The sequence below is a fragment of the Trichosurus vulpecula genome, chromosome 5 (genome assembly GCF_011100635.1).
Source record: "Trichosurus vulpecula isolate mTriVul1 chromosome 5, mTriVul1.pri, whole genome shotgun sequence".
Classification (NCBI taxonomy): Eukaryota; Metazoa; Chordata; class Mammalia; order Diprotodontia; family Phalangeridae; genus Trichosurus; species Trichosurus vulpecula.
Window position 1 is genome coordinate 25458301 of NC_050577.1, and position 26456 is coordinate 25484756.

The 26456-nt window shown below is 39.6% G+C and overlaps 1 protein-coding gene across 7 annotated transcripts in view; it reads right to left on the minus strand.

Moving 5' to 3' along the window:
- The window catches only part of RBMS3 (RNA binding motif single stranded interacting protein 3), a 758966-nt gene that overhangs the window by 162494 nt on the left and 570016 nt on the right, over positions 1–26456 (minus strand). For all 7 annotated transcript variants that reach the window (XM_036759106.1, XM_036759112.1, XM_036759109.1 and 4 more), the window contains exon 7: positions 14266–14372. In XM_036759106.1, the coding sequence (XP_036615001.1) occupies positions 14266–14372 (107 nt within the window). The remainder of the gene's footprint in view (positions 1–14265; positions 14373–26456) is intronic.

The window sequence follows — 26456 nt, forward strand, 5'->3', positions numbered from 1 at the left end:
AAGAATTCCCTTGATTTACTTTCAGAACTCTCAGGATCCTACATGTCCCAGAAAACACCAAAATAAATAGGAAGTCCAATAAATCCAAGGAGCTTCTTATCTTGAATATGTGTCCCCTTAGATTATAAGCTCCTCAAGGGCAGAGACAGTCTCTTTGGATTGTTTGTGTCTCCAGCATATTGCACTGCTAGGGTGCACAGCAGATAGAGGGCTGGGCCTGGAATCAGGAAGATTTTAGTCCAAATCCAGCCTCAAAACATTTACTAGCTGTGTGACCCTGGGCAAGTCACTTCACCCTGTTTATCTCAGTTTCCTCACCTGTAAAACGAATTGGAGAAGGAAATGGCAAACCACTCCAGAATCTTTGCCAAGAAGACCTCAAATGGGGTCTGGAAGAGTTAGACACGACTGAAATGACTGAACAACAGCAACCTACATATGGCAAGTTACTAAACATCTGTCTGCCTCAGTTTCCTCAACTAAATGAGGACCATAATAGTACCTGCCTTCCGGCATTGTTGGGAGTATCAAGTGAGTTAATTAGCACAGTGCCTGGCACACGGTAAGAGCTATACGAAAGTTGGATACTATTCTAGAGTAAATGTTTGATGGTAATAATGGTGGTGGGACTGGGGATATAATGATTGAACTGGAAGTGACTATAGAGGCTTCCGAGTGTAACTCTCCCATTTTACAGATGAGGAAACAGGCCTGTAGAGGTAAGGGAGTTTGTCTACATAGCTAGTAAGCATTGGAGATGAGACAGAAACCCAGGCTTTCTGGATTCCAAGATTTTATCCACTGCTTCTCATCAGACCTATGACAATGACAAAGGGGACAGAAGTGCTCCAGGTGGCCTCCCATAGGAACGTCTTCAGAGAAATCCAGAACATTCTCCCCCAAGTGGAGATGATGATTTGTTCAGATGTAAAATGTCCTTGCCCCGAAGGCTGTGCTGTGGAGTGTGGTTAGATGCTACCTGCCACCTTGGGAGCCTCAATGGAAGTCAGCTTCCGAATCTTAAATGAGTTCCATGTAGGCCTAAGAATTATCACTAACCAAATGGCTCCATCTGCATGGAGGGGCAGAGGGAGGCTGGAGGCCTCTGACTGGCTTCAGCAGCAGCTTTGCCTGAACACACACAGACACACACAGACACACACAGACACACACAGACACACACACACACACACACACAGCTATTGACTTGGTAATACACTGGGAGATCCCATTTTCCCACCTGACCTCCTCCCTGTCGGCATATTGTTCACATCTCTTGCTGACAACAAACATAATTTTTTATTAATAGAAATCTAGAATGGGTGACTAGTTATAAACTACTACAACCTAGAAAGACTTCTCACCCACTGCCAAAATGTGTTGACTTTGTATGAAGGAATGTATCAGGACAAAAATCTGTAGGACTGGAAGGAAACTTGGAGGTCACTGAGGTGAGCTTCCTCTTAAACACGGAGAAAGTGAGGCTCAAAGTAGCGAAGGAACTTGGTCATGGTTCCCAACTAGGTGAAGCTAGATTGTAATGTATCTGAAAAAGATCTGGAGTTGTTTTTTTTCTTTCACAATCTTGTTGCTATCTTGTTCCATTAACTATGTTTACATATACATATTCATATCTACATATATAATAATAGGCAGCATTTGACAAAGTTTTATATTATCTCATTTGATCCACACAATAACCCTGGGGGATGGGCGCTATTATTACCCTCACTTTACAGATGATGAAACTGAGGCTGAGAAAGGTTTAAACATTTGCCAAGGGTTATTTACGTATACCTGTCTGAAACAGAATTCAAACACAGATTTTCTGACTCCAGTTCCAATGCACTGTGCAACCTATGTGTGAATGTGTGGTATGTGTATATACATGTGTGGTGTGTGTATGCATGTGTATATTTGTGTGTGTGTGTCTACATTTAAAACTGGACCAGTGGTATCAGTGGTACAGGATACTTCTAATGTGAAAACATTTCCGCAAAGCAGGTCAGCGTGAAAACAATCTCTGAAACCTGGAGTCTTTGAGAATTGTCTAGGATGGAAGTAGGGAAAGTGACTTCACCTGGGTGCCGCAGCTTATACCCAGGTCTTCCTAGTTCCAAGGCTGGCTATCTATTCAATGTACACCTCACTGACTCTTGGTGCATAGAGAAGGAAATGCAAACTAAATGCAAAGGGAATTTGTCTGAATTGACTACTTGTTTCTAGCAGTGGTTATCACTCCCTCTTTTTGAGCCGGGGAATAGGAATGGGATAGATACTTATTAATGGAAAAAAATTTTCTAAAAATTCAATGATTTCAGTGAGGAGAACAGCGTACTAGGACTAGCAGAAATCAGCAAATACCTCATAGAGGATGTAGAAGTTGGGCTGCGCCTTGAAGACAGTTGGAGAAGTGAGGATTGTGTGTGAGATGAGGAGGCGAAGCATTCCAGCTACTGGGGACTTGGACCCAGCTCTTCTTGGCCCTGAGGCTAATTCTCTCCACCACACCAAGATGTAATTGACATATAAACACAACACCCGTATATACACACATAGATATTCTATGTCACATGAAGATATACATACATGTGGGCCTTAATAACAAAACTGCATTAAGACTTTTGGAATGTCTTGTAGATTAGATAGATAGATGGATAGATAGATAGATAGATAGATAGATAGATAGATAGATTCATAGATCTACACACACATACCCATATGTCATCAAACAAAAATATATTTGGTAGAAACCCATAGTTTCCCATACACTCTTTTCTATTGTTTTTCACATATTGAAATATTCATGTTTGTTGGTAATTGTTAAATTCACTATTTATTTTTTTTTGAAGATCTGCAGGTTTTAGTGTTCCCCATTAATTGTGAGCTACTTGAGGGTGGGGACTATTTTTTCCCTTTTCTTTGTATTCTCAGTGCTTAGCAAGTGCCTGGCACAGAGATGGCACTTAATCAATGCTTGTTGATTTAACTTGACCCCCAGGTTGACATGAGTCAACAGCTTCTCCAAGAAACCTCATGTGATTAAGGGAGAAAGTATGTCTGGGACCCAAGAGGGTGATAATCCCATTGTATTCTGCACTGGCCATTCTACAACTATAATGTTATGGTTAATTCTGGGCGATGCATTTTAGAAATGATATTGATGAACTAGCACCCAAAGGCTCTCATTTGAAATAATTTGGATGTTAAATCTGGAGAAGAGAAGACTTCTCTTGGAGGGCATAGGATGGAGCATGTGAGGTATCTTCTTCATGTATCTGAAGGGTTGTCTTGAGCAACAGAGGTCAGTCTTGTCTACTTGGCTGCAGAAAGCTGTGGGTGAAAGGTCAGAGATAGGGAGAATTTGGCTCTAAGTGAGCAAAACCCAGAGTTGTTAGAAAGTGCAATGGACTGCCTCAGAAGGTGTAGGATTGCCCTCAAGAATGGACTACAAGCAGAGGCCAGATGATCACTTGTGGCTGTTTCCTATGGCACCCAATCTCTATGATGTTAAAGACAGACCTAGCAAACAATCTTTCTGAATCACAGCCCCATTGTCTACTAAGTTTAGCTGTTGTTATAAAAGATTTGTATTAGAAGTAAGAGTAAAACATTAATGTTTGAGCTGAGACCCCAGAACATCAGGTACTATTCAAAACATTTTCATTTTACTTGTCTGAGGTAAGACTGAATTAATGGCCCCTACTATCTTAAGAAAATTTGAGGTTCATTACTTAAACGCAATACCCTCAGGGCTGTTCAACCAAATGCATCTATGGCAATTAAAACATATATTTCTGTAAAATGTCTCCAGGATATATGCTGTCATCCCTTCTTGCTTACAAATCACTCTTCTATTAGAAGCAACAAAGGCTTTTTCACCTCAATATACCTGGACTTCAGCTCGGATCACAAATTCAATTTTCTCCCAGACAGAATCTGTAAACAATTACTTGGATCTTTCATTTTGTTTATAAATATTATTACTTTATTTCCATCAGTTCTTTTTTATATATCCAGACTATGGAGATAAACTTGTTAAATGTTTCCATTTGGAAGGGAGGCAAATATTGGAGCATCAGAGGAAAAAATACATATATATGCATATATATGTGTATATATACATATATAATACTTTATCGTGTATTGCTTTTAAATTTATTCTAACTCAAACTTTCAAATATGAAAATGGCAAAATGCAATGATTCGTTTTTCATAATAAAATGTCTCTATTGCTTTGGTCCATGTCCCAAGCCTTTGTCCTGGTGCTTCTTCCTTCTGCCACCATCTTTGCCTGCATACCAATTATCTGGCACTAGAAATGAATTATCGCTTAGGAGTCCCATCCCCCTGAGACATTGTGGCCAGTGAGGCTTGTGGACTCCAACAGTGACTTGAAGGACTTCCTCAAAACCACTGCAGGTTTCTGAATCCATTCTAACCTGATTCTTATCTCTGATCTCTAGCATTCCAGGAAAATTGTCCCTAGAAGCTTAAAGCCACAATCCCATAGTCTATTACTCCACTCCGGCATGTTGTACTCTATTCAAAAACAGAAACCAGAAAAGCCCTATAGTCCCCTCCCCCAATTGTTAGAATGAGTTACAAATTCCCATTTGCTCTACTGGCCACAGGTAAAGCTTGGGTATTTTTTCTTTTGATTCAATATGGTTATTACAGAATCAGATAAACAGAAATGATGAATTATTGACCAAAAACATGGTACATTTTAGGCACCTAGGTGTGACAGTGGATAGGGCACTGCACCTGGAGTCTGGAAGACCTGAGTTCAAATTTGGCCTGAGACTTTTTCCAGCTATATGACCCTGGGCAAGTCACTTCACCCTGGTTGCCTCAGTTTCCTTATCTGTAAAATGAGCTAGAGAAGGATATGGCAAACCATTCCACTATCTCTGCCAAATGGAGTCACGAAGAATTGGACTGAAGAATAATCACAACAAGGTCCACTTTGCAGTTTAAGTTGGCAAATGTCATGTGAAGCTGCTTTTATAAAAACTGTGAGCTCCATTCAGTCAACAATTTACCCAGCATCTACCTTAATCAGACCTGCCCATATGGAGGTCTTAGGTATCTGTTTGCTTATTTGGGGAAAAAAAAACAAACCACAAACAAATCAACACCACCACCTTCTACTTTGAGGACATAAGGCAATATGGTTTGGTAACTATTTCTGAGACATTGGGGTGGGGGAGACAATGCATTCCTCATTTAAACAGAATCTTATCTGTATCTTTTGTTTTTGTTTGCATTGAAACTACTGATTCTTGAAGTATCTTCCTCTCACTGACAAACACCAAGGGGAAAAATTTCTCCCCTCAGGGCCACCAAGTCCCCTCCAACCACTCACTCCTCAAACTCTTATAGTTTGACTTTTACTTCCCTCGCCACACTCCTCACACCAAGTCCAATGGCTATATTTCCATCTTCATCTTCCTTGACTTATCTTAGGATTTGGACCTATTGATCCTTCCTTTCCTCCCCTTTCTGGATGCTATCTCCTCCCTCTGCTTTTATGACATGTTTTTAGTGTCATCCTGCTACTTTTCTGTCCATGTCTCCCCTACCTCTACTAACTTATCATCTTCCACCACAGACATGGCACAGGAGAATGGATGACTGTTTACAGTCAGAGAACCTAAGGTTCCAATGTCAACTTTGCTATCTTTTAGCTGTGTGACCTTGGTGTGGGGACTTCAGCTCTTTGGGCTTTAGCTCCTTATGTGTAGAATTCAAGGGTTGGAATCAATGACCTATGGGACTCCTTTGATCCAGAATCCATGCTCCCATGACCTGACCCTTAATCATGGGAATCACTTAAGGGCTTTTTAGGGGGGAGGAAGCATGGGGGAACTTGTTTTTCTCCACTTACTCTTTGACAATTTCATCCATTCCTGTAGTTTCAATTATCAACGATTCTCAGACAACTCTAAAATTTATATCTCCCCATTTTATATTTTTAATTTTCTAGCAGATGCAATGTCTGAGGATGCTGTTGACAGTTAAAATTCAACATGTCCCCAAATGAGTTCAGCATCACACCTCCAACCTCCACCATCCCTTCCTTAACTTCTCTACGTACGCTGCTGGCACCACCACCTTCCCAGTCTTCTAGGTTTAAAACATCAAAAAATTTAATGCTACCTTATCCTTCGTCATTGCATAGGACCATAGCTTTACAGATGGAAGAGACATTAGAGGTAATTTAGTTTAATGTCTTTCTTGTGCAGATAAGGAAACTGAAACTTGGGGAGTTTAAGTGACTTCAATCAGGAACCAAATCTGATGAATTCGTTCTCCACAGTGCATCTCCAATTCTTTCTCTCTTTTCTAATCTTCACAGCAGTCCCCCTAGCTCAGACCCTCATTTGCCCTCCTATACACTACTAAAATAGACTCCTGACTAGGCTTTCTGCTTCTTATCTCTCTCTACTCCCAAGCATCCCTTACAGTGTGGCTGAGTAATTTTCATAACGCAGAACCCTAATTGCTACACTTCCTACTCATGACTCCTCAGCCATTCCCCATTGCCTAGTGAACAAAGTGAAACCCCTTATCTTGGGTTTTATAGCAATCGACAATCTGTTTTCAACTATCATTTGAGAGCTATACCACAATAATTCACGTTATCTATGATTCAGACAAACCGGACTACTCGTTGTGTTGATTTTTCATCCTGTTCACATTTATTGCCATGCTTTGGTCATCCCCTATTCCTGGAATGATTTTCTCCTCACTCCACCCTGCCCCCAAATCTACCTGATACACACACACACACACATACACACACACACACACACACACACGCATACACACATACCATGCTATACACAACATACACAATAAATATAAGTATGGATATATGAATAATATATTAATGCATACATACAATAAATACAAGTGCATATACACAGTATGTGACATATATATTATTGAGAACATGCATATCTCTATATATATACACATTCATATACATATATATCCTTCAGACCAGCTTTTCTCCATGAATCCTTCATTCATATGCACAAACACAAACACAAACACACAAACATATCTACATATATAATCCTTCATATAAGCCTCAGTAACATGATTACTCCCTTCTTAAAATTCTGATTGCACTTAATTAGGACACTTCTTTTTCACTTTTTTTTTTGCATTAGGTCTTCCATAAAAGTAATTTTAAACATTTTTATACCTTCTATTAAATTGTGTACTTCTTGGGAGCAGGAGTTTATAGTGCTTAGACCACAGCAAGCACTTAACAAATACTTGAGTGTGTGGTTTGTTTTTTTTTGATTCCAAACTTCCATTTATTTCTAATCAGTTAAGGGTATCACCATCCTCCCAGGCTCCCAGGCTCCTAGGCTTTCAGGTTCCCTGGCTCAAACATCAATGTCATCCTAGTCTTCTCACTTCCCCTCATCCAATATATCTAATCCATTGCCAAGTCTTATCTGTTTCTCACTTTGCAAAATCCTCACATCCCTCACCTTCTCTCCACTCACCCAACAGCCATCCTGGTGCAGACCTCAATTGCTTCATGCCTATGTTCTCTATGAAGCCATGGAGTTCCATTTCATATCATTTTGGTGCCATTTCCCTTTTCTATTTGGCTTTTTATCTTTTACACCTGGACTACTGCAAGAGCCTTTTGATTAGTCTCTGCCTCAAGACTCTTTCCATGGTGCCAAAGAGATCTTCTTCAAGCTTATATGATTAATCATTCCCCTACTCAATGAACTCTAGTTGTTCTCTACTCATTTGAGGATTAAATATAAAACCTTTTAGGCTTTTAAGGCCTCGTACAACCTTGTCCCTTCCCACTTTCCAGGCGTCTTATACCTTACTGCCCCCCACCCCCACCCCCACCCACACACATACTCTATGATCCAGACAGCATAGTTGTGTTGCTGTTGACTTGCACATGATACTCTACCTCTCACCTCCATGACTGTCTGCCATGCCAGGAATGTTCTCCCTCCTCACCCCCACCTCTTGGATTCCTTGCTTCCTTCAAGACTCAGTTCAAATCTGACCTTCTACCAGATGCCTCTCTGTAATGGTAATTTAGATTTGAAGATCTTTCCCACCCATTAATAGGCCATGAGACCTGCTTATGTCACAGGAAGCCTAAGTCACATGTGGTGGGGGGAGCTTGCTGAGAGGAAAAGGAAAGGGTGTCACAGGACATGCTGAGAGAGCACTTAGAACTGAGGGAGAGAGCAGATGTGATGGCTGTGCTGTGAGTGTGTGTTGGTAGCAGGACCCCAGCAGGGGGTGGATGGTTTTGGGAAGGAGGGGTCCTCTGCTGTGATATTGTGTATTGAATTCTTTGCTGCTATGATGGTTTGGGCTTATTGGCTTTGGGATCCAGTTCTCTGATTTCTGAATAAATGGTTTACTTCTTCTACCTTCTATATGGAGAGTCTCATGTTTTGCGATACAGAACCACATAGACATATTGACAATTGTCATCTATATTGTGATTAATACCTTGCTAATACACTCTCCCAGTTATTCTCTCCTCTCCACTCCCCCAATAGACATTGTCTTTCCTCCCATTTACCCTATATTTATCTTATATAAGACATAGTTGTATGTTGTTTCCATTAGAATGTGAGCTCCTTAAGGCAGGGGCCATGTTTTGGCCTCTCTTTGTTTCCCTAGTAATTAACAGAGCACCTGACACACAGGAAGCTTTTATTAAATGCTTGCTGATTGACTGATCTTGTATTTTGGTGTATAGAATATTATCTTGTACATATTAGGTATTCAATGAATGTCTATTGAACTGAATTAAATGGGACTATTCAAAGTTAGTAGACTTAACAAAGAATCACAGGCACTTACTAGGAACCAACCTGGGTTCACCAAGAACAAGAAGTGACAAACCATGCTCTTCCATTTTTTGAAAAGACTCTGATCCTTCCTCTAACATAGTGCTCTGACTATGTAATCATAAATCAAGAATTGGAAGGGACCTTAGAAGCCTCCAGTCTGTCCCCCTTGTCTTACAGATGAGGAAAGTGAGGCTCTTGTTCACCAGGGAATTTGTCAAGGTTTACACATGGAGTAATGGTTAGTAGCCAGTATTTGAACTTGGGTCCTCTGCCTTCAGACCCAATGGTCTTTCCACAGCGCCACAATGGATTCTCATGCTAAGCCATTGGCATGCAAGTGCTCACCAAGGTAGAAAGACTTCAGTTCTGTATGACAAGGACCAGCCTACCGAGTTTTGGAGAGATTTATTTCTGGAAGTTTGTCCACTAGTTAATGAATGTTATTGTTTGGGGGCTGGACTAGTTCTTCCATTGGTATAGGCAACTCTGGAAGGAAAAATAAAACCCTCTACCGATGCATATCAACACCTACATTGCTATTGCAATCTTGGAGAATTGTCTGGAGCAATATAAGACTTGCCCAGGGTCACACAGTCATTATATATTAGAAGCAGGTGTTGCACTCTATCCGGGCAGCCTGCTATCCACTTCCACCAAGCTGCCTCCCTTCATCATGATTTTTTAAGCCATAGCAACTCATGAAGACCCTCTACTGAGTCATAGATGGCTTGTGATTGGAAATATGGTATCATGGAATTAACATGACCTAGCTCAGGTCCTAGATCACTTACTAATTGTAGATCCTTGGGCAAGTGACTTTGCTTCTCTAGAACTCAGTTTCCTCATCTCTTCCTTTGCAAAAGTAACATTTTTGTGACTAAACCAATGTACATGTATGACATATCCATATAGGATATAGAAATATATACATTGAAATATAATGATATATGTGTGTATACAACATATTCATATGTATGTTTGTGTGTATATAATATACATATATGTATGTTTCTGTGTATACAATATATGTATGTGTGTGTGTATAATTAATCCATAGAAAGGTAATTCAGTTGAGCTGGAAAGGATCATTAAAATCATGTCATGAGAAGCAGTTAAAGAAACTGGGGATGTTGAGCCTATAGAAAAGAAGAATTATGGGACAGATGATACTTTCCTAAGTATTTCAAGGGTTTTTAAGTAAGAGAAAGAAGTAATTTATTCTGTATGGCTCCACAGAGGAGGGGCAAGGCCAATAGGAAGGTAGCTTCTGGCTCAGTGTAGGTAGTAATTGAATAATTAGAACTCTTGAAATATAAAATGTGCTACTTTGAAAGGGATTGTATAGTTCTTCATCACCAGATATGATGCAGGAGAGTCTTGATGGGCACCTGTCAGGGAGGCTGGGGAAGTGCTTCCATAGAACTAGAACTAGGTAGAAATAGTTTCATATTTACTACCTGTGAGTCCTTTGACAATTTATTTAACCTCCCTGGGCTTCAATTTGCTCATGTGAACAACGAGAGCATTGGGCTAAATGGCATCTGAGGTGCCTTCCAGCTCTAGACCTCTAAGTTTCTTCCACTTCTCAAACCCTATGATCATGAAAATCATATACTTGAAAGTCAGTTTAACAATTCAGAATGAATGGTGTCAAATAAGTGTGCCGATTAATTATAGAATAATGAAAGTGCCAAAATTGCTTGAGCGTGCTTGACAATAGCATATTTTCATTAGGAGTTTAGATATTTTCTCTAATCTCTCCTTTATCCTAATTTGCTTAGCACAGTCTAAAAGACTTTGGCTGTAACTGGAAATTAATTAAAATTGAATAATCAGGTTCTTAATTGACCTGATCAATAGAGTCAATACTTTTGAAATACTCAGAGGAAGTATAGGGATAGTAGCTTAAGATGAAATCAACACCCCACTGAACTTGCGAAAATGTCCAACGAAAACCCCCAAATTGCTCAGAGACTTGGTCTTCTCTTCGCCCCGCTCCAGACCAATGTCATGATAAGATTTGCAAAACATTTTCCATACACAATCCCATTTTATCCTTGGAATAATCTTATAATATTATTGTAGTATATTGTAGATATTTTTGTTTCCATTTTTCCAGACAGTGAGAACAAATGGAGTTGATCATTCTCTGAACCCAAATTCCAAGTTGCTCTTTACTATGGCAGAGGGTCAGGCTTTAACCTGATTACTTGCTATTTTTTTAGTTGATCACCAAAAAAATAAGGCCTACATGATATGACTGGTTGCAAATACCATTGTGTATATATATTTGTACTCTCAGTAGTTGGCCTGGAATTCATGTCATTAGTGCTTAGCCCCACGAATGTATGTTTAGAGATTCTTGGTTAGGCTCTATAATAGTGAGACCTCCTTGAGATGTTTCCCAGGCAGTAGATTCTTGACCCAACTAAGCTGTAATATTTCAAAGCAAGACTTCTAAGGTTCGGGTCATTGGCAAAGAACACGGTAATGAGTCTTCTCTAGTAACTGCAGCGTCTCAGGTAAATGTCGCTGCTCTGCTTGGCCCGAGTGCTTTAAATATGTGGGTCATTTTGTTTGGAACATAGCACAAATTGCCATTCCAAGATGAGAACAAATTGCAAGCTTCCATTTGGCTTCTTTATTTGCTTTAGACAGTTAGTGGTAATATTATTGTCCACATCTAGGGTAATGTGTCCCAGAATATCAGCTTACTAAACATAGCTATGTGCTCATATGAGGGACATGGAGATGTGCATGAAACTACTTTTAAAACTAGCACTGTTCATGGGCAATTAAGAATAGCTTTGCTGAGAAAAATCCCAAAGTTCTTCCTTTCTTTATGAAATCTTAATCTAGGATTAAATGCCAAGTATTGGCACAGAACACTATTCCTTGTCCATGATTAATGAATGCTAATAAGTTTGGCTGTTTTTAGTAAAGTAGAAGTATAGCATAGATCTTGATTTCAGGGATGATAACAACAGAGAACCCTTTATGAAATGATCTTCGACCATTGCTCCAATGGACTGGGTCCAATGGGTTTGGCACAAGGAAACCCATGTCTGAATCTTACCTATGAAACTCACTAGAGGTGTGATCATGGGCATTTCAGCTCACCCTTTTCATATTGACCATGGAATGGAGTGGGAAAACAGGTGAAGAAATGCCGATTTTGTACAAGGCACTATGCTAATTTTGCTTGAAGTAAATAGAAAAATCTAGGTAATTTCTGCCTTCCAAGGAACTAATATTCAAAATGGGGGAAACAAAGTCTAAAAGACCATAGCAATGGAAATGGGTAGTTTAGCTCTTTCCTAGTTCTGAACCAGTGGGGGAGCTCACAAAGTAGAGGTCATGTTTAGTTCATGGAACATAGAGAGGACTGAGAGTATTTAGTTTCCAGCAAGAGAAGTAGTAGGGAAGATGGGTGAGACTCCAAGGACTTTACACCACTTGTGATGTGTGTGTAACAGGACCTGAAGTCAGTCCCTAAATCCCAGGGCTGTTGTGAGTTCAAATGATGCCATGTATGGAAGGTGCTTTACAAGCCTTAACATGCTATAAAATTATCTATAAACAAAAGGAGATATTGTAAGGTGCTTTGCAAATCTCAAAGTGCTAAACAAATGCTAGTTATTATTAAATATCAGCTATTGTTATTGTTGGTTTTACTCTATACAAAAAGGCTTAAAAGGGTTTTATCCTTTAGAGGCATCAAGAGGAATAGAGAGATTCTTGTGGCGTATGATGGATTGTGTTATATCTATCTACACACACATACATTATATATGTATATATGAACACATGAACATATAAACATTTGCGTATCTATATGTGCACACATATGTATGTTTGTGCGTGTGTGTATATGTAGACATACGTATAGATTGAATGGATAAAATACATTTATAGACACATACATATATAAATATTCACAGAGATATACACAGATGCATATAAATTTACATATAGGTGTGTATATCTATATATTATGCATTCTATTTATATATGTATATATCTAGATACAGCTATATAAAATCATGTAGATATACACACATTCATGTCATATATGTATAGATATACAAGTATATAAACATACATATGTATGTATATATCTATGTATTATATATCCTATCTACATGTGTGTATACATATTGATACATAGATACATATTGATAGATAGATATACATACACATATATAAATAGAAATATAAATACATGTGTGCATCTATATATTATATATTCTATCCACATGTGAATGCATATACACATATACACAAATGTTCTTATAGATATGCACATATATGAATGCATACATATATACTCCTATATATTATACTCATATGCATATTTAAATATAGATAATATACATGTATAGATAATACACACACATATATATATATATACATATACAGATTCACACACATATGTGCTTTCATTTCTCTTGCCTATTAACAAAACATGTAATAATTTATATGGATCTATCTGTACATCTTTATGCCTATCATCCCTTTATTTATTTATATGTATGTGTTCATTATATGAGTGTTTGTGTATGTGTGTGTATGTGTGTATTTGACTAGACCATTGATTTTATTAGTATCAGAAACTCCTAGGGAGGGCACTCCCTCCATTGAGGAAGAGTGGTAATGAATCAAAACCTTCCCTAAAGTTTCAGAGTCACCTCTGGCACTGAAAGGTAAAATGACTTACTTAGAGTCACAAAGTGAGTAAGCATCCCAGCTCAGACTTGAACACAAGCCTTCTTAATTTTGAGGTGGGCCCTCTAGTCCATGACACAATGTTATCTCTCTCTGTGTATGTATATACATACATATATAGGTGGAAATACAGAATCCCTCCCAACATCCATCAAGGGAGAGATGCAGAAAATATGGGTATAATCATTCCCTCACTAAATAAAGTTAGGCATCATTTCCTTAAATAAATGAATACATACATTCAGAAATTTAAAAAAAAATTCTCATAAATAAATAAATAAATGGATCTATCAAATCTAGAAAGAGAAAGTGAACCCGTTGATGACTTTAGCTGAAAATCCTTCCTGCAACAATTATCGTCTTATTTCACAAACTTACCCCATCTCAGGACAATCCCCTGTTCATTGACTTTTGGTCCATGCCCGCTGAACCAAAGTCTGGTTGAAGACAGAGGGTTCACTGTGTGGCAGAACTGAGGCTAATTCTAAGGCTCTAAAATTCTCCTAATGTAATTTTATCCTGAATGCATTAACATCAGCCTGCTCCTTTACCCTCTTTGAAGCTACCAGGTTTTCCATAATACCCAATTTGATCATGGTCCCCAAAGTCTGCCATGCTGACTGGCCAGATGGCTGGGGCCAAAGTCCTGCCCAGAGACCCATCGCCCATTGCCACTCACCTCTCCTTCCCTTGGCCAGGGCCTTCCATTCTGTGTGTATTTGCCTTGATTCTGACGCTTTTTCTGCCCTCCGTCTGCAAATTTACACAGCAAAGGCTCAGTGGGGGCTGTAAAGACAAGAAACCAGAGTCTGCGTTAGCAACATCCCCCCTTGATATTATGATTATGATTATGGGATGGGGGGGACAGGGATGTTTTGTAGTGGTATCTTTTGAAGTCAAATCTTGCCTTTGCACGTCTATTTGGTCTCTTTTTAGTCCTGGTTCTGTTGGCAGATATTCAAACTACCCAATTTTACAAAAAAAAAAAAAAATCCCTGGCAGACTATGAAAGAACGTAACGGATATTGTTTAAAAAAATCAGTTCATGAAAAACATCAAATGGTCATAGTGGCAGGGTAAGGAGAGTGGCATCCCTCCCAGTTAGCTTAGGTACATATTCGTGACCGGAATTTGTGGGGCTGCTAGATGGCGCAGCAGTGGATAGAACACCAGCCCTAGAGTCAGGAAAACTCATATTCCAGAGTTCAAATCTGTCCTCAGACATTTATTAGCTGTGTGACCCTGGGCAAGTCACTTAACCCTGTTAACCTCAGTTCGTCATCTGTAAAATGAGCTGGAGAAGGAAACAGCAAACCATTCCAGCATCTTTGCCAAGAAAACCCCAAATGAGGTCACAGAGAGTCAGACATGACTGAAAAAATCATTTCTGGGGATAAATATTTCTTTCTCCCAGCAGTGCTGTTTTTATTATAGAAACTGTGCCAGTTCCAGTTTTGGAAATAGATGCTTGTAGCACTTCTAGTTGAAGAAAAGGGATCTTTTTGCCAAATGCAGCCAAATTAGTTGTTTTCCCGATAAATTATCTGCCATTTCAAAAAGGCAAGTGGCTGATGACATCTTTGCCTCTCCCTGCTCCAGGCTCCCACGGAGATCTGTCCCCTGAAGTGACAACAGTCATCAAAATCTCAGTGTGGACATTTACAAGAGAATATACAATTGGGGTGTGAAACCACTGAAAATGAGAGGAGAGAGACATGAGATATGGCATTCATTCCCAGTCTTGACAAGGGAAAAAAAATACTGATGGTCATGCTGGTTGCTTCCTACTCTCTTCCCCAAGCTATAACTAGATCTGGGCAACCAGAGCTCTGACCCAAGCTAATGACATTTAGGAGGGCCACTGAAAGGACTTTCAATTCTTCAGCATCATAGAATCAGCCAGCATGGCATGGTGGAAATTAAAAAAAAATGCTGGGGGATGGTGAGAGAATGCTGGGGACTCTGTTAATGAGAAATTCACGGAATGCAGAAGTGTCATTCTGTATTTTGTCCCTTATGTATATATACATATCATTTCCCTCAGAAGAAAAGAAGTTCCTTGACGTCCATGATTATTTGATTTTTTTTGTCTTTGTAATCCCAGTGTCTGGCACATCGGTGTGTAAAATTGATGCTTACTAATTATTCAGTTGGTTAGATCAAGTCCAACTTCCAATGCTTACCACCAGTATGCCCTCAGAAAAAGTCACTTAACCAACTTGGGTTTCAGTTTCCTCAACTCTAAAGTGATGGGCTTAGACCAAATGGACTCTGAGGTCTCTTCCAGCTCTCAAGTTATGATCCTGTGATCATAGAAAGAGGAGTTAGCACCTAGTTAGCCAGAATAATTTGCTAGACTAGGAAGCTACCAGATGAAGATTTCCTTCCTCCAATTGGCTGTACTTCAGACGAACCCCTTCCTAGCCTACAATCTCTCCCCTAATGGAACCCTTCCAATAAGTGTTTTCATGATGTTCTAGGGTCCTATTAAATTGGGGGTTCATTTTGATGTGTGTCCTGGGTACATTTTAAGGCCCTACATGGACCTAGGTGCTACCCATCCCAAATATAAAGTTGGTTACCAATTAGAAGTGATCAAAATGAATGAGTCTGAGTTATTTCCCTAATGCTGAACTTGTAGGCACCTTAAGGGATGTTGGTATACTATGAGAGTTCGCCATTGCCATTAGGCTGTTCTTAGAGTTAGCACTCCCACTAGGATCTGTTATTAAGCAACACAATGGTTCATATTCCACAGTGGATAACAAAGTTACCACACAAAGAATGAAAGAACAAATTAAGAAGGATGGGAGGTTTGTCTTGGATGAGATGAGCATTTGTCAGGATGTGGAGCATGAGAAAAAAGAAATAGCAAATTCATGAGAAGAGAATGTAGTAACCAATTTCCTACTTGACCTAGGGTAGCTTGGACTCTGACTGGAAATTCTCATAAAATGTAGTTGGTTTCTAGTTCCTCCATAAACAAGAATGAAATATGGAGAAATGGTCATTTAAATAATGAGAAAGACAACAGAGTGTTATGCAGAGGACGCTGCACGAGTAAGATCTGCTTTGCGGATTTCACAGACAGAATTCACTGAGAGAAACTGGGTGAATCAATGTATTTCAGGAGCTTTGTGACCACAAAATACCCTTGTTTTGTATTGCTCTTGGAAGGTCCCCAGATGGAACAGAAACCCATTGAGGTTAGGAATTGTTCTGTCTTTGTATCCTCAATATTTAGTATAACTATTACATTCTGGGTGATTAATGATTACATGCCTTGCCAAGAGTCAAAGAGTCAGTTAGTCAATAAAGATTTATTAAATGCCTACTAAGTGCTGGCCACTGTGCCAAGTTAGGCTAAGTTAGTATCAGAGGTAGGATTTGAACCCAGGTCTTCTGACATCCTATTAAATAATAATTTGTAGCCATTGATTGCACTTGGGGAAGCTAGGTGGAGCCATAGTCAGGGTGTCCCTGAAGTGTGGACACATATGCAAAAATGCATATTTTGAAATATTTGGAATATTAACAGACTTTAGCCCCCTTGACTTCTTCTTCTGGGGCATGCTAAAGGAGAAGTGCACTCAATGAAAATCACAGATGCAGCACACTTGATTGAACACGTAAAGAGTGAACGTGCTAAAATTGATGGCAATGTGGAGTTACTGCATTGAATTCATGTGAATCTTGCAAAGCACATCAACCTTTGCATCACAAATGATGGAAATCAAATTGAAGATGTTACTTGTTAATATTCCAATTAAATAAAATCTTGTTGAAAATTTCATTCATTTCATTTCTTGAAAATATGCATTTTTGCCTATGTGTCTGGACTTTAGGAACACCCTATATATAGAGAGCCACTGGGTCTGGAGTCAGGAAGAATCATCTTCCTGAGTTCAAATCTGGCCTCAGACACTTAGTAGCCGTGTGACCCGGGCAAGTCAATTAACTCCTGTTTGCCTCCATTTCCTCATCCTTAAAATGAGCTGGAGAAGGAAATGACAAACCACTTCAGTGTCTCTGCACGAAAACCCCAAACGGGGTCATGAAGAGCAGGACACGACTGAAACAACTGAACAACAACATTGATTGCCAATAGCTTTTGGGCTTTCCCACATGAGTAAGTTACAGGATCTTTTTACAAGCAAGATTAAAATTATATTTGAGAGCAGGGTTGAGATGCCCCTGGGGCCCCCTCAATAAATGGAAATTCTGTGCATGAAGGAATAGTTTCTTCAGTAAATGCTTTTTGTCTCCCCTACATTCAGAGGCCATAGGGTGAATCTACTTCTGGCTGGAGAATAGGATTGGAGAGGAGAATTAAATGCTGTGAGCTTCAACTGAGGCAGCCCTGTGTCTCAGTGGCATGTGTTGAGAAGCCATTACTTTGGGGATGAAAGCAACGTGGAGGGATTCGCCTCATTTGCTATCCATGCTATCTTGTAAGAGCTAAGGCTATGTTTTACTTGTTAAATGACCCTGAGAAATTCTCTTCACTTCTCAATCTCAGTTTTCAAGTGAGGATAATTGAATTATAGATGGAGAAGGTGGAAGGGACCTCAGAGGCCATCCAGTTCAACTCTGCTTAGTCTATGGCTGTAGAAAGGAAAGGTGGCTTCTTCAGGGTCAAACCATTCATGGCAAAATGATTCTCTCAATCCCATGCCAGGTTGATTTTTTGAAAGAGCTTTGGGAACACACCATTCCCAAAGACTCTCTAAGAATAAATAAATTACAAGATGGGAGCTGGTGATTGAGGTTAACAAACGCATAGCACTGACCACACATACTAACATATTCATAGCATCACCTTTATGGCTGCCAATAACTAGAAACAAAGTGGGTACTTTTTGATTCGGTAGTGGCTAAAAAAACTGGGGTAAATGAATGTAATTAGATTATATTATGCTGTAAGAAACAATGAATATTAACAACTCTGAAATATGTGAAGATTTATATGAGCTGGTGATGAACAGAGTAAACAAATTCAGGAGAACAATGCACGAAGACGAAAATAATGCAAAAAAACCCCAGTAAAATGAAGCTAGAGGTTATTAATTTTGACTGTCTAATTAGACTTGGAGGAGGAATGATCAAATAAACCACCTTTAGTTTCCTGGAAGGGGGGCAGAGACTATGACTGTAGAATGTTTCACATGTTGGTAGAGGTGGCTGATGTTTCAGTTTGGCTGAACTCTCTCGGGTTGTCTGGTACGAGAGAAAGCTCCGTGGGTTGGGGAGAAGGGGAATATTTGGAAATGTGATGTACAAATCGATGGTATCAATAGAACAAAGATAAATACATAGTTCAAAACAGTCCTTAACTGATAGGGAAAGACAATGGAGAGATACTGCAACCTAGGTCCTCCTACCAGTAGGCCAAGACACAGAGGTATCTGGGATTGTTCAGGAAACAAATCCACCATTAACATGGAAATGTTCTGCAAGGTATCCAAACTAAATTATGGTCCACAACATAATTCAATAACATGCCACTTAACAATCCTTAAACCCAGAAAGTCTCCCTGGAATTTGGGCTTTAGAGTTTTAAGAGTAGTTAGAAAGTTTCATTATTCAGAAGAGGACTTTCAAATGACTGTTTTACATGAAGGGATATGAGATAAAGTCGGGGGAAAAAAGGCATTTACTTGTATTGTGCTGATATAACTTTTCTAATATTTAAAAATACCTCCCAGGCCTCAAGCTCTACTCATCTAAGACATATTGGGGGTTAGAGAGGAAGGGAAAGGGAATAAGCATTTATTAAGTGCCTACTATGCTCCAGGCACTATGCTAAGCACTTAACAAATATTATCTGTTGATCCTCACAATCATCTGATAAGAGAGGTGCTGTTATTATCCACATTTTACAGATGAGGAAACTGAGGCAGATGGGAACAGCAACTTTACCAAGGTTACACAGCTACTAAGTGTCTGAGGTTAGATTTGAACTCCAGTCTTCCTGATTCTGGGCCCAGTGATCTATTTATGGTGCCACCATGATCATTTCTGGCCCAGGTGTGTAGTCAGAGTCAAGCTTTCAGGATGTTGATAATGGCCCTCATATTCCTAGCCACTATTGAGGTAAAATCCCTGCCTTTATATCTTCATTTTGACAGCGGTTATGATATCACAAGGATGGCAGACTCACAGAGCTCTCTAAATTCATGCAACATTTTGGGGAAGGCCTCAAACTGCCATCAGCACCAGATGGATTTTCCAAAGCACCATTAAGCAAGAGTGGTCAGATGTAATGGTGAAAATAATCTTCCTAGCATGGTCTCTGTCCACTAACTTGGTTCATTCATCAGTCAGTCAACAAGCAATTACCAAGACAACTTGTATAAACAGAAGAACGTCAAAACATATATGCAAAAGAATCCCAAAATAAATCTGAGGTAATTTGAGTTGGGGTGCAGCACTTAAGGCCTTGGGGCATTTTGAGCCAGTAGTTAAAGTTCTAATGAGAGCCAAGGGAAAAAAGGGAGCTCCGTGAGGTTCAAAGCCTAACCTTGTTCCATTAGGAAATAAGGGCATTGGGGAGGCTGCTCCCCAAGACACTGCATGCCTCGTTATGCATCACAATTGGCAGTCTCTTCTCCTTCTGGAATCTGTTGTTTGGGTTTGTTTAAATCAAGTTCTGGAATAGCTGTAATCAATTTCCAGGCTTGTTGGTGAAAAGCGATTAAGACTGAGGTCAGGAAGGAACATTGTTTGTTGTAGCTGCCGGCAGAGGTCTCACCAGGGCCTGGCTGGCATCTCAACTGATGGGGTGTGACACCTTCGGTGGCATGATGGAAACCACTCCAGAATGAGAAGGTTTTGTTCTACATAGAAAATATTATATTCTCTATATTTCTTTAATGTGGCTTTATGGTGTCAATTTATTTTGTTTAGTTTCTTTTACAGTAGTTAAAACAGAAAATGAATAAAAAAGAGTCCTCCACGGGAGTGAGACTCTTATAATCCATGGATTACAATGTGCTCGGAGACATTATGGTCTATCATGCAAATGGGGAGTATTTAAAATATAATTATAACAATGCACAGCAATAAAACTGTGCAGTAATTATGAAGGAGTAATTACTGGGTGCTTACACGGTGGCTTATTTCTAGCCCTCCAAACTTGGACTATTTTAAATAAAGAACATTTTAAAAGATTCAGGTGACATGATGGGGTAGTAGGCAACTGGTGATTATTGGTTTTAATGGACAAGATTTTCTGTTTCAAAATGAGTGTGAAAATTTTGATCTGATGCCTGCCATTACCAGTTGCTCCATATGAAGGCTTAGGCACCACTGACTTCTCTGGCTTTACTTATCCACCCTTTGAAACAAGCAGCACCAGTACTCAAGGTCCTTCTCCTGTTTGTGAGGTTTACCAGCAGAAATCGATTCAGAAGATTGTAGACCTAGAGCTGGAAGGCACCACAGAGGCCATCTAGTCCAATCTCTTCCTTTAACAGGTGAGAAAACTGAGTCCCTCTGAAGTTAAGTGATCTGCCTAAGGCCATATCATGCCATGGAGCAAAGTCATAGGATGAATTAACAGCCATGCTTTTCCCCCTAGATTTTTACATTTTCTTTTGAGTAAACTTCTATATTTGTGCCAGATTTTGGTTGATCACTTTTAATCAATTCAAAAAAATGTGTTAAACATTGATTATGTTAAGGCTGCTAGGTGGCACAGTAGAAGGAGGAGTGGACTTGGAATCATGAAGAGTCCTCTTCCTGAGTTTAAATCTGTCCTCCAACACTTACTAGCTGTGTGACCCTGGGCAAGTCATTTAACCATTTGCCTCGGTTCCTCATCTATAAAACGAGCTGGAGAAGACAATGGCAAACCACTTCAGTACCTCTGCCAAGAATACCCCAAATGGGGATCACAAAGAGTCAGACACAACTGAAATGACTGAATGACAACAATATGGAAGGCAAGAGTCAGTTTAGGGTAGTGAATGTGGAACTAACATTTATTAGCAGTGTGACTTGAGATGAGTTATACTCTCAGTTCTGTAAGACTCTAAATTTCAGATAAAGCATCAGGTTGCATTAGTAGAAGAAGACCGCCACTAGGAATTCCTTACACTAATGGAATTGTGGGCATAGTTTTTTGTTTGTTTGTTTGTTTTTATGTGCAGGTATTAGAGATGGGGCAAGGGTGGGAACTCTGATTTCTTTGGTTTAGGAAATCCCCAAGTAAGGGAACCCTCTCTACCAATGCAGGTTAGCATCAGCTCTGCAATTTTCAGTCTTAGTGACTGGGAGCACCAAGATTAGGTTAGATACAGCATTTATTAAGCATTTCTTGTGTACCAGGCTCTTGGAATACAAACACAAGCAAAGCAAAGATAGTTCCTAACCTCAAGGAGCTTATATTAGAATGTGGGAAGACAGTACATAAGAGAGAATTGAATGGCAAGGATGGGGAGAAGATATAAAGTTGGGGAAGAAATCAGCCTGGGGGACTTGGGCACTTCCTCCAATACATGGCAGAAGTGACCATCAGGGATGGAGCATTTAAATAACTTGCCTAGGGCCACCCAGCCAGTGCTTGGCAGAGATAGGTCTTGTATTCAGATCTTTCTGGCCCTAAGGATGGCTTTCTAGTTGCTATACCATACTTCCTCTCTGGCAATAGAGATATGAAGACAAAAAGCTCCCTCTCTTCCTGGGGAGCTCACATTCTACTAGAAGAGCTTACATTATACTGATGTTTGTATATAAAAATATGCTTTTACAATCTAACGATCAGATTTCTCTGTCTCATAATACTAATATAGAAACAGACCTTATAATAGAAAATAATATATACTGAAAATGAGAGAACACTGTCTAATAAAAAGGGTGCTAGATTTGGAATTGAGAACTTGAGCTCAAATGGTGACCCTTCAGGAAGGGGCTGATTGTCCTTCCAGGAAGGACAGGGTAGGTCAAAATCCTTTTGAGTGAGAGGTCATTAAGTGTCAAAGGAAGTAAAAACGAGCAGTAGCAGTTAGAAATTCCCTGCTCAGAGGTACTGAAGGAGCAATTTACTGATAACAACAATAGAGAGGTCTGGTATCATCCCGGGGCATCTAATCCCAAGGGGATCTATTCCTGGGGGATATCAAAGTGGTTGACTACTACCTACTTCTTGTGACTTACATTTGCAGAAATGACATATACAGGAGGAACCTAAAATGCACTTCTAATTGTTATGAAGTCTTAGGTAAGAAACTAAAGACCACAGGGAACACGTTATACTTTCTTCCCAGGTGTCCATTGAAGGTAAAACAGACTGGAGAATATCTGCTTAAGAGGGTGGTATCTTGGAAGTGGATTTAGATTTTGGGATCAACACTTAAAATATCTGATTGAGAGATGATTGATTTCTAGCCAGAGATGGAATCCATCTACCAAAGATTTCTTAGAATACATTTGTCAGATGTCTTAAAATTTGAATCCAAAGGGTATTAAGTTAAAAAGGATAGGGTGGAGAAGACAGCTGATGTGTACTTCCCAAGTTAGTTTCTATAGAGAACTGCTGCAAAGAAGGAAGAATTTAAAAAGCAGCTAAGAATTTCAGAAATTTACAGGACACAAAATCCAGGAAAGGGGCTTATAGTAAAGCTTGTGACCTGAAGTATCTTTTTTTTTCCTTTTTCTATTTTTGAGGCAAGTAGAGTTAAGTGGCTTGCCCAGGGTCACACAGCTACTAAGTGTCTGAGGCTAGACTTGACCTTAGGTCCTCCTGACTCCAGCAGTATGGGGAAAGTATGGCGGAAGAGACCAATTCAGTAGATGAAGGTTCTCATTCTTCATACATCTACTTGGGAAACTTAGCAATGGGTTAATGCCTGTGTTAGGTCTCCTAGCTTTCCCTCTCTACATAGATAATTCTATAATATGGGGAAACAGCTTTGTTGAACAGAAAAGTACCCCAAAGCAACAATTAAAGAAGAGAACAGCTGGAGTTTTTTCTGGAAACAAGACAGGGCGAATTACTTTTTGATAAACTACATTATGGCCTAAGTAATTATCTTGAGCTCACCTCTCTGCCTTAAGAAGTGAAAGCTGTATTTTTAATCTTCTTTTCTATAATAATTATTCTAAAAGAAAAAAATGCCTTGATGAGGAAATCAAATCTCAGAAGGGAAAGGGCATAGGCAGAAAACTTACTGTTTCCAATAGATGAAACACAAGTTATTCGCTGAAGGTAAAATTCAGTTCATATTGTGGGAACAAATGCAGCAGCAATCATCTTAGCTGAATGAAAAGCTTGTTTTGACACTTAGCAAATTGGATAAGCACTTCTCAGAAGACACCAAGTGACTTATCTAACTTCCCAGCTTGCCTTTTTGGTCCCTCCCTTTTGATGAGAATATAGAAAATGGAAGAAAAATACCCTGTGGATGGGAGATCATGGGGGCTTTAGATTGCCATGGTTCAGGTGTGATTCTGCCTTTCTCTCTCTCTCTCTCTCTCTCTCTCTCTCTCTCTCTCTCTCTCTCTCTCTCTTTCTCTCTCTCTCTCTCCCCCTCCCCCTGTCCCTCCCTCCCTCCCTCTCACACACACGTACATCACCTTCTCAAGGTCACTTTCCTGGCCATTCTTAAAAGTTCTATTCACAGAGAAATACTCATGCAGATTTTTCTTTAAAGAAGTCTGCTATATCCATCACTCATATTTAGATAGGAATAGTCTACATGGAAAACTATTTTTGATTAAAAACTGTTCAAATCTGTTCAAAAACCAGGTATGATTCAAATTCAGTTTTCAACTCATGCTAAAATCCTAAGGGAAAAAAGGAATAGGGGTCCTATAATACAAACCAATAGGATGTTTTTAAAAGGTCTAATTATAGACAGAGAGAGAGTGAGAGAGATGGGAAGGAAAGAGAAGGAAGAGATAGATAAGGGAAAGGGGACACGGAGAAGGGGATAAGGAGGAGAGAGGGAAGGGAAGTGAAGGAAAGAGAAGGGGGAGGGGAGGGAAAGAGAGGGTAGGGGAGGGACAAATGTTTGAAGTTTAACAGGTCTGTCAACTTTTTAAATGACTCCCCCAAAATATTCTCCATAGAATTTGATGAGAGATGAAACTAAGACTGGGCAATGATGTATGCTTCATCCCCTTGGCAACTATAATCTAAGTGAGGTCCCTCCCTATCCCATGTACTTCTGATATTTCAGGGTCTACATCTTTCTCTATGATATAGTTTCCCAGAGCTCATCCTCCCAGAAATTATCTTGGAGAGTTGATGACTTACATTTAGTGCACTTGCCCTAGGCATCACAATTGCTAGTTGGGACTGAGCTTGACAATCCATGCCATAACTCCTAGTTCACTTACCCAAAGTAAGGATAGGAAAGTTTTCTATACATTCATGAAGATCAAGTAAATTCAAGTGAGGAATACCTATCCCTTCACCCTCTAAGATCCACCTTGGTAGCTTTGAAGTCGAGGCACTGGCCATATTTATCTTACCTTAAAAAGGACAGGCATCTGTGAGATCACAGAAGAAAGTTCTCTGAGTGGAACCCAGCCTTTTGCAGACACGTGGCTGATTCTAAAGAGCTCTAAGGCATTTGGGTGGTACAAAAATGTAAGAGAAGTGGCCCCCAACCCTGAATTCAAAACCAGAGACTTCCAAATTGAAAAGTATTGTACAGTTCTCAGTGACTAGTGTCATTTGAGGACAGAATTTATTCTATGTATATTTATTCCCCCCTCCAATATGACACCTGTAATTCTGGTATAAACACTAGGCCTTTACTAACTGTACACTTCAAGGAATTATTATTTGTTGTTCAGCTGTCTGAGTCACGTCTGACTTTTCATGACCCTAGTTTATTGGCGAAGATACTGGAATAGTTTGCTATTTCCTTCTCCAGCTCATTTCTACAGATGAGGAAACCGAGGCAAACAGGCTTAAGTGACTTGCCCAGAATCACACAGCTAGTTCATAAGGACAGTAAGTGTCTGAGGCCGGATTTGAATTCAGAAAAATGAATCTTCCTGGCTCTAGGCACAGCATTCTATCTACTGCACCACCTATCTCTCCCAGGACTGTGACTAAATTTCCTCTGGATGAACACTGTACCATTAACCCTAAAACAAAATGAATAGTTCTATGGGGAAAAAATCCAGTGAATAACAAAAGTGACAAAGACTTCAGAAGTTCTATTTTCATTGCAAAAACTCTTTAAATTATTCACCTGGGAAGAAATAAAGAAATCCGAGGCCAGATTTGAACTCACAAAGATGAACCTTCCTGACTTCAGGCCTGGCACTCCATCCACTGTACCACACAGAAAGGGTTTAATAAATGCTAACTGATTGATTAGTTGCTAAATAAATGCTAATAGATTTAATTAGATGGGTAATCCAGAAAGTCCCTATTTTAGGAGCTCACTACCTCCGAATGCAGCCCACTACAATTTGGGGCAATTTGCATTGTTAGGGGAATTTCCATGGGAATTGAAGGCTTATCAGTTTCCCTTTAACTTATACTCCTTTCTCCTATTTCTGCTTTTTGGAATCACACGGAGTAAGCCTCTTCCACATAATTGCTTTTTAAATGCTTGAAGAGAGTTCTTATGTCCTTTTAGCTAACCACTCTCTACTGGTAGGAAGTTCCAGTGTCAGAACATGAATGCAGGCACTCTGACTCCAAGGTCAACACTCTTTCCTCTGTACCAAGTTTCCATTCTACAAGGACAGGCTCTTCTTCTACTGTAACTATAGTGACCCCTACAGCCCTTTGTTGGGGTCTTTGCCAGTTGCCATGGCCAAAAGAATCTATTCTCCTATGGTCAATCTGGTAACATGCTTCTTTAACTTAAGTAGGTCAGTTGCAGAGAATGGATATACAGTCGATCA